The sequence below is a fragment of the Oryzias melastigma genome, linkage group LG1 (assembly GCF_002922805.2).
Source record: "Oryzias melastigma strain HK-1 linkage group LG1, ASM292280v2, whole genome shotgun sequence".
Classification (NCBI taxonomy): Eukaryota; Metazoa; Chordata; class Actinopteri; order Beloniformes; family Adrianichthyidae; genus Oryzias; species Oryzias melastigma.
In genome coordinates, this window is record NC_050512.1 from 31,088,915 (window position 1) to 31,105,989 (window position 17,075).

General features: G+C 38.0%; 2 protein-coding genes across 6 annotated transcripts in view; one reads left to right on the forward strand and one right to left on the reverse strand.

The window, feature by feature from the left end:
• The window catches only part of LOC112157183 (B-cell receptor CD22), an 821,740-nt gene that overhangs the window by 445,487 nt on the left and 359,178 nt on the right, over positions 1–17,075 (forward strand). The gene's annotated exons all lie outside the window — the stretch shown is intronic.
• LOC112157180 (alpha-1,6-mannosylglycoprotein 6-beta-N-acetylglucosaminyltransferase B) overlaps positions 6,791–17,075 on the reverse strand; it is a 186,345-nt gene continuing 176,060 nt past the window's right edge. For all 3 annotated transcript variants that reach the window (XM_024289781.2, XM_024289780.2, XM_024289779.2), the window contains one exon: positions 6,791–8,053. In XM_024289781.2, coding sequence (XP_024145549.1) covers positions 7,855–8,053 — 199 coding nt within the window. In that variant the 3' untranslated portion in view covers positions 6,791–7,854. The remainder of the gene's footprint in view (positions 8,054–17,075) is intronic.

The following is a 17,075-nucleotide window of genomic DNA, read 5'->3' on the forward strand; positions in this document are numbered from 1 at the left end:
AACATAAAAAAGCCACAACATCAAAGCGTCACAAATGGTCGACTCACAAACAATCATAAACAGTTCTTACTGGTCAATATTTGACATTTTCTCAATGTTTTGCTCCTAAATATTTGTGAAAAAAGAAGGAAGAACAAAACAGACTGGAGGTACTTTGAAAATTAAAATGCTGCGCTTTCCTCACACAAATGAGAATAAATGTAAAAAATGTAGAAATGTCCAAAAACACACAATTTTACAGTTGCACTGTTTCAATTCAATCATGATTATGCAAATAAACACAAACCAACTCACATGATAACTCATTCAAAAACAGATGTTAACAACACTTTGATTTTCAGCAGATACATTCACATTTCTGTGCCGACTCTAGAGCTCATCATCTATCAAAGGAGACGTCGGCGTCTCCTTCAGACCGTGGAGTGGCGAGCTGTGAATCGTTGATCTGGATCCTGATCCGCATCTGTAGATGTCATTTCCTGCCAAAAAAAGAGCCTTTAAACAAGACTTCATCCATCTTTCGTTAAGTTTCTCTGTCATGTGACCTTTAAAACTTCCAGGACGGAGATCAAAAAATGAACTCTGACTTTTCTAGTTGTAAAAACATTTCTGACGGCTGGGATTCTGTAACAGTTTTTATAGCGAATAAACACTTTTTTCAGTTTCCCTGTAGTAGAGAACACAGTTTTCATCAACATTTTGAGAGTTCACTGTAATATCTGTTTTCTAGAGCAGCTTGATGTTATTTTGAGGGATATGATTTAGTTCAAAGCACAGTTAGGATGTAACGTCTGTCATGCAGACACAAGACACGGACTTCCAAAAAATGACTCCAGTATTTTAAAGCAGAAGTTAAAGAATTGCTGCTGACCTGAAATGTCACAGATTCTGGTTTAGAAATATTTTCAAACTCCTCTGAAGTTTGTAAAGTCTGACCAACCTGTTGCTCTGTCTGCTGCCATGGCAACCAAGATATTTGAAATCCGGAGGATCCTTTTAAACACTTTAAGATTCATCATTTTAGATGGTTTCAAGACGAGTTCAAACTTCCTCCAACAGGTTTTTGTTGTTTAAATCTCGACTCTCTCCGACCAGCATCGGTCGTCCCCCGCCTCCGTACCACAGCCCCCCCGAGGACATCCTTATCAGCAGCTCCGACAGGCTGAGGTGAAAAGAACAGACCGAGGAAGGAATGGAGAGACGGATGAGAGTGTACAGATAAGAGATGAGTGTCTGCGGGGATTTGGACACCAGATCTGATTTGGTGCAAATGCATGCAAATAGACCAATAAGAGCCCAAATATTTGCAGACTTGTGGGTTTGTTCAGCTTAGTGGTACCAAGCGCTCTGAGCCACATGAGCCCCGACTTCTGGAGAGAGGAAGACGAAGAAGAAAAGGATTCTCTCCTCCTCCTCCTCCATCTCACCTGGGGTCTCTGCCATTGATTTGATTCATGTGAAATATTTGAGCGCTCTCTTATTTACAATTTATTTATTCAGGCTGATATCGATACTCAGGAGGAGTCAGCCAATTACCTTTGCATTATTGATGAAGACGGCGTCTGCCTCCTGCGGCCTCCCGTGATCTCCTCCTCTTCCTCTTTTCTCCATCCTTCATCCTTTCTTCTGACTCACTGAATCAACGTTCATAGAGTTGGTTAATATTAATCAAATCTGATGGGGGGCGGGGCTGCTCCACACTAACAGTCCCCTCACCTCAGAGGTGAATTTCTAATGAACTCCTGCCGCTCTGCAGAAACTATATCAGAGAAAATGACACAGGTTTTTAGATTTGGGCTGAAAACAGCATCAGCATAACAAAAAGAACAGCTGGAACGCTTTGAAAATAAATCAAAAGTTGATCGGGAGGGACTTTAATGTGCAGACGTTAAAGTTTACCACAAAAAGAAGAGAAACTTTTTCAGTTTGACTTCAGGACTTCAGTTTAGAGGTTTTACTGCAGAATTAAACGTCTGTTTTGACCACACCTGCCCTTCAGACCCTCAGAGCTCCGTCACGGATTTGAACGGACATGAAACATTCAACATCCTGATGTTTGCTCGTCTTGTTGGAAAACAGACGGCAGCAGGAGTTTTAATATTTAACGGGAGTCATCCTTTAAACACAGGCGAGCGGAAACGTCTCCAAATAAATCCTGTAAACTGCTCTGGAGATTTATCACAGGTTTACAACAATCGTTCATCAAGAAGAAGTAAAACGGAAATCTTTCAAGGCTCCTAATAAAAACATGAACTTAAACCAAATTCTTTAACTTCTGCTTTACTTCATCTCTTTACTAAGATTGGTGTTAATGATGACAGTGGAAGTCTGGACATAAAGGGATATTTTCCTGGAAGTGTTTTCCAGGGCGTCTTGAGGACGCCGAATGCTCAGCACTCAAAACAGAACGTGTCCTTCAAAGATGCAGCTGCTGAGGAGAAGCTCCATCTGGTTACCAAGCTTCCCGTCTATTAAGTTCCAAAGTCACCCTGTGAGCAGATAAAACGGTCAGAGCGAGAGAGGCGGAGCTTCACGCCTCCAGATTCATATCTGAGGGTCGTAATAAAACCACATTTGGTTTTTCAGGAGGCCGACACAAATAAGGTTTTAGTTTCTTCTTCATCGGTTGATCTCCGTCCTCGGGAGAGAAGCAGTGATGGGTTCTGTGTGGAAATGCAAAACTCATGAGGCAGGAGTCTGAAGAAACCGGATCTTCATGGATCCAAGATTCACGATTGAAACTAAAATTCTAACTATTTCAGATTTTAAAGTATGTATTTGATTTTTGATGGATTGATCCGGTTTATTTCAAGCATGAATTGTGGAAAAAATAGGACAAAACACATAAATATTTCAAACTCATTACAGAAATCATGAAATCATTGATTAGAAAATAGAAAAACGAACAAAAACAAAGACAGACTTATGTCACTTTGGATTTATTAGATATAATTATTAACTAAAGTCAAGTAGAGTGAATGGCTGTTGTATGTTTGTTGACTGGATGTATGAAAATTAGAATGTGCATTTAATCAGCAACATTTATGCTTTTTTTTTAAAAACAGGAGATCATAATAAATAAATAAACAAATAAAAATCAAAGATTTACAAAAACAGAACAAGTTTCCACAGGTGGAACTGCAGGGATTGTTCGGCTGAAATCACGTTGACATTTTTCCAGAGTTCAGGGAGGTCAATAAGAATTTCATGACTCTGCTGTGATATTTACACCTGTGCTTTATTATTCATTGAATTCTGCAGCACAAGACCAACACACACACACACACACACACACACACCCCGACACACAACATGAAGCCACACATGATCAGTGACCGCTATGCAGTAACTTTAGTTTTGGGGAAAAAAAATGAAAATATTAAAATAATTAAAGGGGAAAATGTTGTTTTTCTCACCAAATAACTAACTATCCATCCAAACGTCAATGTTTCTGTATCACCACCCAACAAACATGTTCAAAATAAAGACTTGGAGGAGGAATTGTGAGCTTACATTTAGTTAATGAGTCATTTAAAAGCAGGTTTGCTGAACAGAAGGAGGAGAGCAGATGGAGAGTGAATGTTAAGGAAAACAAAAACGTGCAGCAGAGACAGGTAATCAATGAAATGCAGACGGTTGGAGCCAAACCGCCGAAGGAAAAGCAAACCGGCGAGGATGAAGGATGGGTTCTCTTGACGTTGTCGAGCTTCACGCAGCAGAAGCTGAATGACAACAAGGCAGGAGTCACAAATGTTTAACGGCAGGAAACCAGATGAACGGGCTTTCAAAATAAAAGCTGTAGAATTTAAATTATTTCCCGTTTGACATTTTTTTAAATTAAAAACTAATTGTGTGAGTTCTTAGTCAGCATTCACACTTCAAACTCAATCACACTGTTAGCCATTTCAGTAATCTAGGTATCAAAATATTCAGCTCGTTCAGGAAATTACTGCTTATATTTTTGATATTCATAAACTTTCAAAATTTTGAAATATTAAGCAAAATGGTCCCCACAGAAAATTAATGAGAAAGTCTTCAAATCTCAAACTTTTAAGAAGATTAGTAATAAAACTTGAAATATATTTATGAACTATGTTTTCATCTTTTAAAGTCATTTTCAAAAATTGTGGAGTTTAGCTAATATTTTAACAACATGCTAACATTTTTGGCTAATTTGTTATCTACTGAGGTTTTTAAAGGCTAATTTAGAGTTTAGCTTCAATTTTAGCAACATGCTAACATTTATGTATGATTTAGTTTACTTAGGAATTTTAGGCTATTTTGGAGTTTGGCTAGTATTTAAGCCATGTGCTAGCTCTTTGGCTAATTTGGCATCAACTAAGGTTTTTTTTATCTTAAAATGGAGTTTAACTAATATTTTAGGAAAATGCTAACGTTTTCGGCAAATTTGTTGTTTTTTTTAGATAATAAACAGTTTAGCTTCTATCTTAGCAATAGGCTAACAATTTTGACTAGTTTAGGTTTACTTAGGAATTTTAGGCTATTTTGGAGTTTAGCTCATATTTAAGCAACACACTAAATATTTTTGCAAAATTAGCATATCTTAGTGATTTTTAAGCAATTTTACTACAAAATTTTAGAGAAATTTAGGTCAACTTCAGCACTCTAACAAAATTTCCAGTCTTTTGGCAAATTTAAGATTTTCAGCATGTAAAGTAAATTACGTCGCCATTTTCAGCAAAAAGCTTCAACATCTTCAGCGATTACCATCATCAAAAAGCGTTCACACTACAATTATTGCAGGTAATGCAACTTTTCTAGTTGAAATGTAGCTTTTGTGCCAATACTGGTAATTTTAAGATCTAAAAAACATGCTAAATAAATACTTTGTTTTTCCTTTCAGGATTGATTTAAAAAAAGACAAAGTAGGCAATAAACAAAAGTAGATGTCTATAGCACTACAAATAGTTCTCTCATTCCAGAACAATAAACCAGAGGCCGTTCAGACAAAGCTGGTTAAGTGAAACCGAAGACCAGAGAAGACGGCTGACAGGCCGAGCGGTTCGGGAGGCCGATGATGGAGAGACTGTGGTGAGGTGCCAGCTGAGTGATGGAGGGCTGCTGGAGAGGCTACATTTCCCACAAGTGGCCACAGATGGTTGTTGGCTGTTGGGGGGGGGGGCATGTCTGCAGACAGATTGACTGCAGACGGGATCAGGTGCTTCGACTGATGACTTTTTCACAACTGTGCTCGTCGAAGAAATGTCTGCACGCTGAGATGCTGCATCAGTTTAAGAACGGTGAAAAGTAAAAAATCTGTGTACTATTTGTCACTAAGGGCTAAGAAAAAGACCAAATATAACCAAAGTTCAGTTTTTTTAACCCAACTTTTTGCTAGTTTTATTTCATCTTAAGTAGGAAAAATGTATTAAAATGAATCCACTATTACACTAAAAACTAGTATTGCTCCAAAAATTAACCCAAAAATAAACCCAACACCCAAGAATCAGGGTGAAAATGACCTGGAAACTGCAGGGAACTTTAGAAAAACGAGTCGATTTGAAATCAGTGGAGGTTATTTTGGCTCACCTTATTCTTTGCACCCGTACACCTGTGTTTGTAAAACGGTCTCTTGATAAAAATGAGATTATGTCCACTCAAAACTGACCCCCGTTTCCATCTAAACTCAGTGGAAGCTTGTTGCTATGCAACTGGTTGGTGCAGAAAAGGGTGAAAAATGACACTTTTACACAGAATCTCTGCCTCATCTCTTCGTTTTCACAATAACTGGATGGGTTAACGTGTTAAAACAGGTGTTTGATAAGAACTATTAAGGAGAGAAAACTTCAGGAATTCTGAAAACATTCAGTTTGTTGAGTAAAAGTAAGGAAACACCTCCAATGATTTGGACTCTCTTGGTGTTCATTTCACTCAAAGTTTACTTTAAGATGAATACAATTCTCTTGATTTCCCATAATGCAACGGTCCTGTTGATATTTGCAGAAAGTGTTGGATGATGGAGTTCATTTTGGTTCTTTGAACAGGTCCGTGTGCATAAAAAAGACAGACTTACCAGCAAGTTTTGGACGCAGCAGCTCATTTTTTTCATATCTGTTTTTTTAGAGTTTTGTTGATTTTGACGGACCAGATCAATCCAAAACGGGACGCTTATCTTCAGCTGTCGATAATTCATCTTTTTGTGAATTGTCTCTTCATGGATATCGAGGTATCACGCTGGATAAAACCAGAGAAGCAATTCCAGAGTAGAAACATGAAAGTGACTTTAGTATAGAAGAACTTCAGAGAAACAAATCCCTGCTTGAAGCTGCTCAGCTGGAACTTTGACCTTCAGAAAAGATGCTGAAGACCCGAGGAGACCTGCTGACCCGCAGCACAAGAAGCTCTCAAACCTTTGGGCCCACTCACCTTTTATACCCATTTTTATGAGAGTTTAAGCCAAAAGGATGAAAGATTAATATTTAGAGTTCCAAACATTCCAGGTTTTGTTTTAAAGTTTGGTACAGAAAACACAGCGGGAAACCTTTTGTTGATGATGCTGAACACAATACTGGCGCTATTAGCCACAAAAGCACAGTTAGCATCTTTAACAATGTGTTTTTCAAGAAAGTTGATGGTACTGAAGCAAGTCATGTTAGCTACATTAGCATAGTTAGCACTTTTTAGCAAGTGTTTTTCCGAGATATTTATGTTGAATACAGTACTAAGACTTTTAGCCAAAAAAGCAAAGTTGACATAATTACCATATTTGAGATGATTGATGATGTAGAACACATATCTAGTAATGTTAGCCACATTAGCATAGTTAGGATTTTTATTTTTTTTTAAATAATTGTTGATACTGACTTAAATGCTAGTACCTTTAGCCACAATAGCATAATTAGCATTTTTAGCCATGTGTTTTTCAGAGATAATTGAGGATGCTGAATGCAAAGCTAGTAATGTTAGCCAAATTAGGAGTTGGCATGTTCAGCAGTGTTTTTTCTGAGATAGCTGATGACCCTGAATGCAACACTTCCACTTTTGGCCTAAATGGCAAAGTTAGCCTCTTTAGCCATGTGTTTTTCAGAGCTACAGTAGTTAGCATTTACAGCAAAGTGTTTTTTCTGAGATAGTTGATAATGCTGAATGACATGCTAGCACTTATAGCCCCAATCCTAAAGTTAGCATCTGTAGCCATGTGTTTTTCAGAGATAAGTGATGATGCTGAATACAAAGCTAGTAATGTTAGCCACATTAGCATAGCTAGCATTTTCAGCAAAGCGTTTTTCTGAGATAGCTGGTGATGCTGAATGCAATTAAAATTTTTAACAATCCAATTGTGTCTAATTTGCACCCTTCGGTTCCTCACTTATCCCAAACTCACCATTCGCTCCATCAGAGGTCACATGTCTCCGCTCAGATGTGGTTGATTGCAATCTAGGTGAAATACATTGGGTGGTGGTCTTGCTGTCTTTTAGCCTCAGGAAGTAATGACATATTAGAAAATATAAAACCTCAACACTGATTGGTTCAGTTTTTTTTTATTTATTTAGGATTTTTCCATCACAAAGCCCAGAGAACCCTTTAAAAATCCATCCGAGAGCTCTGAAGGCGTATTTATTGAAAAATATTCGTCTACTCTCAGTTTTTTCTGATCAGAAATGGTTTCTTTGAACGTCCATCTCTGGAGCGGATTATCTGATTTCTATTGTCCAAGTTCTGAGAAGTCTGGATTCTGAGCTGCTGATGCCGGTACCGAGGTCCACCGTCACCGAGCTGTTTCTGTTCTTGAAGGTGCAGCTGCAAAATATGAGTATTTTCACCGGAGTGGGGTTTAATGCAAACGCTTGTTGGTTCCATTTCCTTTGAGCCAGTCTTTCACACCTCCTGTCACTATAGACAGTCTCTGCACAGCGCCACCTGGCCGCGCTGGAAGTCCCTGCAGGGGCAAAGACGTCTGTACTTCGGCGAGTGTCCCGCACAGCTGAAGAGGAGGGGCTCCCGCTGCAGGCCGCATTCCCGCCGCATGACGGAGAAGGCTGGCAGGATGTGGTTGATCTCAGAGTCCAACACCTCACACTGCACCTCCAACCTGTGGGGGGGGGGGACACAGAGCAGCAGACTGAAGCAGGAGAGTAGAAAGAAAAACCTCATTATCAGCCGGAAGAATTCATGAGCTCAGTTCCAACAGATTTCAAAGCCATCAAAGGAAGAGAAGGAGTTTAGAAAGAGACATGGAAGCTGTTAAAACTTCAAGGTGGTTCAACATGAAGGAAATCAGAAGAGAGAAACGAGAGAAAATGGGAACAAAAGAGAGTGGAGATGTAAACCAACACAAAAGGCCACAGAGGATATTTGTGGAGGCAAAGAACGAGAGTCAGAGGGAGTTTTGGAAACTCCGACCAGGACGTAGAAGAATGTTTTAAGACTTCAGGCTTTAGATTTCTCTCAAGTCTTGGTCTTATGCACACATACGTGTGGTTGACCAGTACTTGGGTTTTTGGGTTGTTTGGGGGGTAATAGAGGAGCAGCTGCTTTATAAGGGGAATGCAGGTGTGTCTTGCAGTTACCTTAACCCTTTAACAACCCAAAAGATAAAATAAAAAAATAGCCAAAAAATGTATTTTTTCTGCTGTTTGTATGGAGCCCCTAAAAGTAAAAAAAAACAAAAAAAAAAAAAACGAATATTATATATATATATATATATATATAGTATATAATTTTTAAAAAAATACATAGGGGCTCTATTAAAAATTTAAGTAAAAAAAAAGTTCTGGTTAGTAACTGGTGCGCACCATTTACTATCCGTTGCGTACAAGTTGCTACAAGAATTGTTTAGATTTTTCTTCAATTTTTAGAAAAATTAAATGTTCTTGTTGGTGCGCATTAGTTACTGACCAGAATTTTTTTTTAACTTAAAAAAATGAAATGTTCTGGTTAGTAAGTGGTGTGCACCAGTTAGCAACTGTAAAAAAAAATGCAAAAAAAAAAGAAAAAAAATTCTAGTCACTATACCAGTTAGTAACTAGTAATTCTTCAATTTTTGGAAAAGCATTTTTTTTTTTTACTTAAATTTTTTCTTTAATGCCCTTTTAGAGGCTCTGTACGTTGGGGAGTAATACACACAATTATTTTTAAGAACACCTTTTCCAAATGTGCCCCACCGTTTGGTTAAGGAGGAAGTTAAAGGGTTAAGGCTCGTACGGCCACTTCAAGGTACGTCATGAAAATGGAACGCACCATTGTCGTGTGCGATAGGCGCTTTGTATTCTTAAGGAAAATGGAAGTTGAACACTCCTTACTGTCCGCCGCAAATGCTGCACGGACGTAAACGCCTGTAGAATGACCACACAAACTACGTCCTGATTGTCCAATTTCCTCATTTGTAACAGATTGCATGTAAAGAGCTGAGTCTGTTTGTTATATTCATTATTCTTATCATTGTTGTTTCTTTTAATTATTTAATTGCACTTACTCCCGTGTGTTTATTTATTTTTTATTATTTTTTTATTTATTTATTTTGTTGTTGTTGCTGTTTTAGCTCCAGTGTTTCCTCATGGGATCCTCTTTGTTCAGGGGTTTTGCTGGCCATCCTTTGGGGCCTGGTTGCGTTGGCCCACTGGCGCACTGGTGCCCCATGTATGTTACCGGTCCCCCCTGGATTAAGTGGATCCCAACAATACCATTCTGTACAGCAGAGCCAAGCCACAGGTTTCTTTTTGAATGTTTCCGGGGTGGGCATTGTGGGCGGGGAGGGGCCGGAATTGAATGGGTATTTCATTGTCTATTTTAAATGTTTAAATGTCTTCTTTCTTTATGTTTCTTATGTACAGCGCCTTGAGCTGGCGCATGCCATGAAATGCGCTTTATAAATAAAGATTATTATTATTATTATAAAGAGCTCACAACTATCATGTAAACGGCACTAAAAAAATAAAAAATTTGAACAACATGACTGTGAAGCTACACTTGAACACCCACTGATGGGTGTTCAAGTGGCTGCTTCCAAGTCAAAGTTTAGGAAGACGTGCGTTTTGGACTTCCACATGCTTGTGTTCATTTACAACCATTTTCAGGCTCTACATACAAAACGTGTTTCCAGCTAAACTTGGTTAAATTTTGACCAATCAGGGACTTGGAAACTCTTTAAACTCTTTAATCTGTTGAACTCAGACATGGCGACGAGCCTGACAACACCTGTGTCTCCTTTCAAATAGAGATAAACCAAAGACACGCCTCCTTAATGGTGATCCATATCCACCCCTGCAAGGACCCAAGTGATGAATGGATGAGTGTACATCCATTCATCCTCTCTCTTCTGCTCATCCTGACCGGGTTGTGGGGCAACAGTCTAAGCCAGAGGGCTACAATCTGTGGCTCCAGAGCTTCGTGTGGCTCTTTTATCTCTCCATGGTGGCTCTACGTTTTTGGCTAACTTAGAATTTAGCTTCTCTTTTAGCAACATGTTAACGTTTGACTAATTTATTATTTACTGTGGCTTTTAAGGTTAATTTAGAGTGTAGCTTCTATTTTAGAAACAGGGTAAAGTTTTTAACTAATTTAGTTTACTGATAAATTTTAGGCTATTCTGGAATTTAGCTAGTAGTTAAACAACGAGCTAGCTTTTTTGGCTAATTTGACCTCTGAGTTTTTTTTAATGCTAATTTGGAGTTTAGCTAGTATTTTAACAACATGCTAACATTTTAGCCAATTTATTATTTACTGGAGATTTCAAGGTTAATTTAGAATTTACCATCTATTTTAGCAACAAGGTACATTTTCTGACTAATTCAGTGTACTGAGAAATTTAAGGCTATTTTGGAGTTAAGCTAGTATTTAAATAACTCATTAAGAATCTAATTTAGCATCTCCCAAGGTAAAAGTTGCAAAAAAAATAAATCACATTTTGAGAGATGATAGTTTCTTTTTATAAGTTTGTTTTTGTTTATGCGGAAAAAAAATAGACATAAGTCATATTTAATAAGATAAAAGATAATGAATGCAAACCCACATTTCTTAAAGGTTAAAGTAAATCTATGCGGCTCCTTCTAGATTTTGATCAGTAGAAATCGAGTACAAATGAGTCTTTTGCTGTTAAATGTTGCCGACCCAAATCTAAGCAAAGATGTTCAGGCTTCCTCCAGCGTTTCCATTTGTGCCAATTTACTAGATTTGCACAAATCCTCTTCCAACAGTAGGGGGCAGACATGTGCTAGTAAATAGTAGAAAAAGGAAAATAAGAAGAAGCCCTTCCCTGGTTGTGCAGTGTGAACACCGAGGGCTAAAGTGGGTTCTTGAACGTCAAATTCCCATCGTGAACGTAGATTTAAGCTTTAAGAGTCAACACAAGAACTCTATCCGATCTACAGCAATAAAGCCAAAAAGTGTTTGTATAGTTTTAGAGTTTGGTTCATTTCTGCCTCTTTATGACAAAAATTTACATATTTGTCCAAATTTAAGGTTCTCTTTTGTAATTGCAGAGGAACAATCTGCTTAAATTTCCCAATATATCTGCACTTGTGTTTTAGAGGAAGACGGATCATCTTCGCTCTGATGATTCATGCGTGTTAAAACAAACGCATGAACATGCAGTGAAGGAGGAGAGAGCATGAGAAAACACATTCATCCATCTTCCAGCTCTCTTCAGGCTTTTCTTCCTCATTCAGATGAAGAAGCTCTTCAACATGGAGTCGGGGCTCAAAGACACTTTGATGGCTGAACTGTGTGGAACGAGAAAAAACATGGATGCTTTTTGGGTCACATGTTTTTATGCAGCATGTTTGTGTCAAATATTTAAAAAAAACAAGATGATCCTGTTCTGATGCAGACAGTGATAAGAATTTTATACCCACTATTTTACTGCAGTTACTTTAAGAAAAGTTATGAATAAATCAGAAACAAAATTTCGATTTTTGTGTTTTTTACTTTAAACTTAAATAGTTTTTTTAATAAAGGGGAGTTAGTGCATCTTATTTTTTTTCTTTTAACAAAAGAAAGTCTTTTTACCAGAGTTGTTCTTCTGGTGCAGATTCTACATGTTTGTTAATGATAAATGTCTATTTTTTAATATTTAAAAATAACTTTAAATAAAGTTAAAAATTAAAATCCAGTCATTTACTAAAGGCTTTTATCCAAAGAAACTTTAGAAGGCAAAGTGGATTTCTCAGGAAAAAAAAAAATTATTTTATGGAAATGTGAAAAATGTAACAATTTTTATTTTTCAAAGCAAAGCATCTTTATTGGTGAGTTGTAAAATGTGAAGGCAATTTAACAGGAAAAAATATATATGACTATGTCAATTAACATTAAAACCTTTACTGATCTGCACACTAATCTGTTAATTACATCAGACGCTAAAGACTTTTTGTCTTCCACCAAAAATGAGCCGCAGCTTTGAAGACGGTTTTATTTTCAGTGGACATGAAAAAGAAAGATGGCGGCTGCTTTCTTTCTGCTTTTGTTTGATGCAGATCTCCGAGAGCTTAAAAGTGTCTGGACTTACAGGGTTTTTTTATTTAGTCATAATTCAAAATAATCTGTAATTCTCAATTTACAATTCAATATGTCATTCAAGTTTGGAATATGACATTTGCAATTTAGAATATTGAAATTCACAATTCATTATGGCAATTTTAAAAGTAAAATATGAATAAAAAAATCATCACATTTTAGGGTTACATGGGTTTTTGTCATAATTCGAATGACTATGCATTTTGCAAGTCACTATTTAAAAATGACGTTTCAGTTCATGGTTAGCTTAAAATTCCTTTCAAGGTCACTTAAAATCTTTTGCATTGTAGAATGCCATGACGCTTCTGTATTTTCATATTCCAAATCTAAATTAGAAATTGAATTGTGAATTAAGAAATGCATATAGCATAACCTTGAATTATAACTCAAAAAAAAAAAAAAAAAATCAGAGAAGAAATAAGTGCAGTTTTTTGAATGACCACTAGAGGGTGGCTTCAAAAGGTTTCAATTTTCTATGGAATTCAAACCTAAATAGTCAATTTTTTTGAAAAAGTAAGCAGACAATCTGGTTTCAATACTTTTAAAATGTCTGCCTTTATTCATTCATGAAAACTGAGGTGAGAAGCTGATTTTAGCAGCTTAGCTTAAATTTATTTAAGCTCAACTTTCAACAACAAAAGGAACATATTTTGATCGCAGAATTTAATAAAATTCTCATTTCTGTCTTGATTAATTGCGTGAGCCATTAAGCCGTTATATTGGCATTATAATAGCTTTTTTTGGCATTTACTAACGTTTTTTAGGCTACTTTGGAGTTTAGCAAATATTTCAGCAACATGCTAACTGAGAGTTGCAGCTCTCAGCCTTTTCAGCCGTCAGCACTTGGACCTTCAGCGGCCACTAGAGATGTTCTGCTCGAGCAGATAGCTCGACTGTAATCGAGTCTTTCAAAGCGGAAGTGTCGCTGGTGGAGTATCGAGCGCTCGCTTCAGATTGCTGATGATCACGCGACTTTCCAAATGAAGCTTCATTTCGTCACTCGCGCATTTCCAACCACCCGCTGCAGTTTGGTATTCAATAAGTCCATACACTCATCCTGCGTTTGTGGCCTTAAGAGAGTCGTGATGAGACGGTCGCAGATATTTTATTTCTCTATAAACTGTCGCTCGTTTCACTCACAGCAGAAGAGACAGAAAGCCGAGAACACCCGTACTGGTATAGGTAAACGCTGCTGCACATCCAGGGGACCCCAGAAAGGGAGGAAGACAAACATAAAATGTTGAAAAATACTTTCGTTTTTGGTTGAGAAGGCAGATTTAAGCTTTTTGTACTTGTACCCAAATGTCTAAATATTAAAATGCCTCAGTGGATATTTATGATTGAACCCTTTAGAACAGGGGTCTCAAACTCAATTCAGCCGGGGGCCGCTGGAGGCGGAGTCTAGGTGAGGCTGGGCCGCATCAGGATTTCCAAAAGAAAATCGCTGATAAAACAGTCCAGTGTTCTCAAACATCTTTATTAAAAATAAATAATTTTTTATATTAAAAACGAATTTTAACCGGGGACTCCGGCTTCCTCCCACCGTCCAAAAACATGCTTCATAGGTTCATTGGTGACTCTAAATTGACCCTAGGTGTGAATGTGAGAGTGAATGTGTGTGTGATTGAGGCCCTGCGACAGACTGGAGACCTGTCCAGGGTGTACCCCGCCTTCGCCCTTCAGTAGCCGGGTTAGGCTCCGGCACCCCCGCGACCCCGAAAGGGAAGAAGCGGTCAGGAAAAATGGATGGAAAACGAATTTTAAAAAATCAATCATGAATAAATAAAATGATAACCATGACCATACAGCAGATACAGACGACTGAAGAAACCACATATTGACTGACTGACTAGAGCAGTGTTTCTCAAATGGTGGGGCGTTCCCCCCTTGGGGGGGAATATGAATAAAAACATGTTTACATTAGTTATGGATATTGTGCATAATTCTATGCAGTAGTTGATAATAAATTAAATGTAGCAAAAACAACCTAAAAATCAATTTGGTAGCAGAAAGAGCCACTGTTTACAGTGAACCAATGAAAAGAACTGAATCTCTGAGAAAAGACAGAATTCAATTCACTTTGTCTGAAAGATTTGGAAGGATTCTAAGAAAAAAAAAGAAAGAGGAAAAATTAATAAAACAGATTAGCTAGAAGTTTTTTTAATTTATTTTTCTTTAATGATAGTAAAAGTACAATATTTTGGACAGAGTTGTGACAACTAAAAACATGGAGCAACATTTCGGGGATTTCCACCGTCTTTACTTTTTGCTCCAAGATTCTCCCTGTTGTAGATGACAGAGGAGCCCTAATGAACAGTAAAAACACAATAGAAGAAGAATCTCGTCTCTGCTACTGCGTGCGTGACCGCGCTGCTCCAGTGTGCATACCACCTGCTGAGCATGCGTTCATAAACCCGCGCAGACCGCAAACTGGAACGCACCGCACTCGGCCGTTGTGGAAGCACCTTTGAAGATCCTGCTCTCGCGCGCGCATGCTCGTGGAAAAGGAAAGAGCGCTCGCGAGAGTCGGATTTGTCCGCGTGGAATGTTTGATGCGTGCGCGGAGAATTCTTATTTCTGTTGGAGTTTTGACATAAATAAAACGCCTCCCATTCGTTTTAAGTGAGACATACAGCTCCTCCAACACCCGGCGCAGCGTCAGAAACTCGCTTTTTGACGAGCGACAGGCTGTGAATTTGTCACGCAGTGAAAGAGGCGCGAATCACGTTCAGAGTGAAGGCACAGCTTCATGGCTCCTCCTCCCAGCTGACTGGAGGAATGAATGAGTGAGTGAGGAGGTACTGGACTGCCCGCCGATGTCCCGCCCTCCAGAGCCATATACCTCACTGTGATTGGTTCATTCAGCTCTGAACCGAGCAACTGTCATTCATATCAGCCTTGCGGGCCGCACTAACAGTAATCTTTCATATGAAGACGCGGGCCGCAAATTATTATCCTGCGGGCCGCAGATGGCCCGCGGGCCGCGAGTTTGAGACCCCTGCTTTAGAATGTATGTGTTGGCACAGTGGTGAGAATTCCCACCTTCTGATCAGAAGATACCTGGTTCAAGACCCGCTTAGAGTAAAGGCATTTTAACAATGATCATAGATGGTTAATATTTAAGTTTAAAAAAGTAAAATAAATAAGTATTTGTTGGTACATATTCCAGGCAGTTATGTTTCTGTTCAGGACGGTGGTGTTTTGGTGGTGGGGTATTTGGATTGGCAACTTTTATTATGATTGATTGAAATTATTTTTTCTTTTACACATTTTAATTAATATTTTTTGTTGCGGTTGCAAGGTTTTTGTTAGCTTGTATTTGTTTAAATGGGAAATATGTTAATACATTGTTGAAAATAGGATTGCAGTATTTGGTATTTATGATTTATCTTTTACATTTCATGTGAATAAATATTTATTCATATAAAACAGAAAAAAAACAGTTTTTAGTATCAACAATTCACTTTGTGCAACATTGTCTGATTGCTTTCAGCAATCAGAGTATGTCATTGTAATTATTATATTTTATTCCGCCTTCTTCTTCTTCTTGTCTTATTATTCATAACTATTCTTATTCATACCCAGAATTCTCTCAATTATCAGACTTTCTCCCGAAATAAACAATGTACATACAACTCACTCATTTTCTTAGCCTTCCTTTACGAAAATCAAAACACGACAATTGCTGACCTGGACATCGTTTTGGATAAAGGGAATGCTATGTATTGCGAGCAAAAGGAAAAGTTTCCTAATAACATCTATTTGGCATTTGACGAACTTCCAGACATCGCAACAGCACGTTCTGTTTACCATGCTAACATGCAACAACAATCAAGGTTTGGTTCCTGTCAAGACCCCACACCACATGCTACAAATGACTACCTCGACTTGACAGCAGGCTTAAACTGCTTGTTGTCTGATGTTAAATATGCATTGTTGATCATGTCTAATCTGTGCATTGCTGTTTTTAGAAATCACACTGGTCAATACGAATTCTTTGATCCTCATGCCAGAACAAGGACTGGGATGCCTGTCCTTCCAGGAACAAATGTTCACGGAACTGCAGTAATTCTAACGTTTGCTAATCTCCAAAAGATGACAGACACATTAGTGAAGTGCTTTCAAGAACTTGGTGTTCCATCATCTACAGCTTACGGATTAAAGCCAATAGAATTTCACCCTTTAAGTGTCTCAAGTGGACCAAACTGTTTCCAAGCCTCCCAACTTAATGACAGTGATTATCACCTTCGTCTGTCGATGAAAACATTAAAGAGGACAGTAATACCAAACAAGTTGGACAAAATACAAACACTCTAAAGACTAAACTTACTTCAAACTCACAAGCTGTGTGTCATGACGATGTCTTTAATGCATCTGATATAGAGTCGTTGATACAAACACTGTTCACTCCAATGCCTTCTAACCAATCCAGTGACAAAGTTACAAACAATATTGGGAATATTGGGATGGTGGGAAATTCCACATGGAAACAATGACGAACCAATTCATATCTTCAATGGCATCAATACTTCTCCAGATAACATGAAGGTTCATATGTCAAAACTAAATAAGAACAGCAGGAAAAAATTCTTGTGATTGAAACT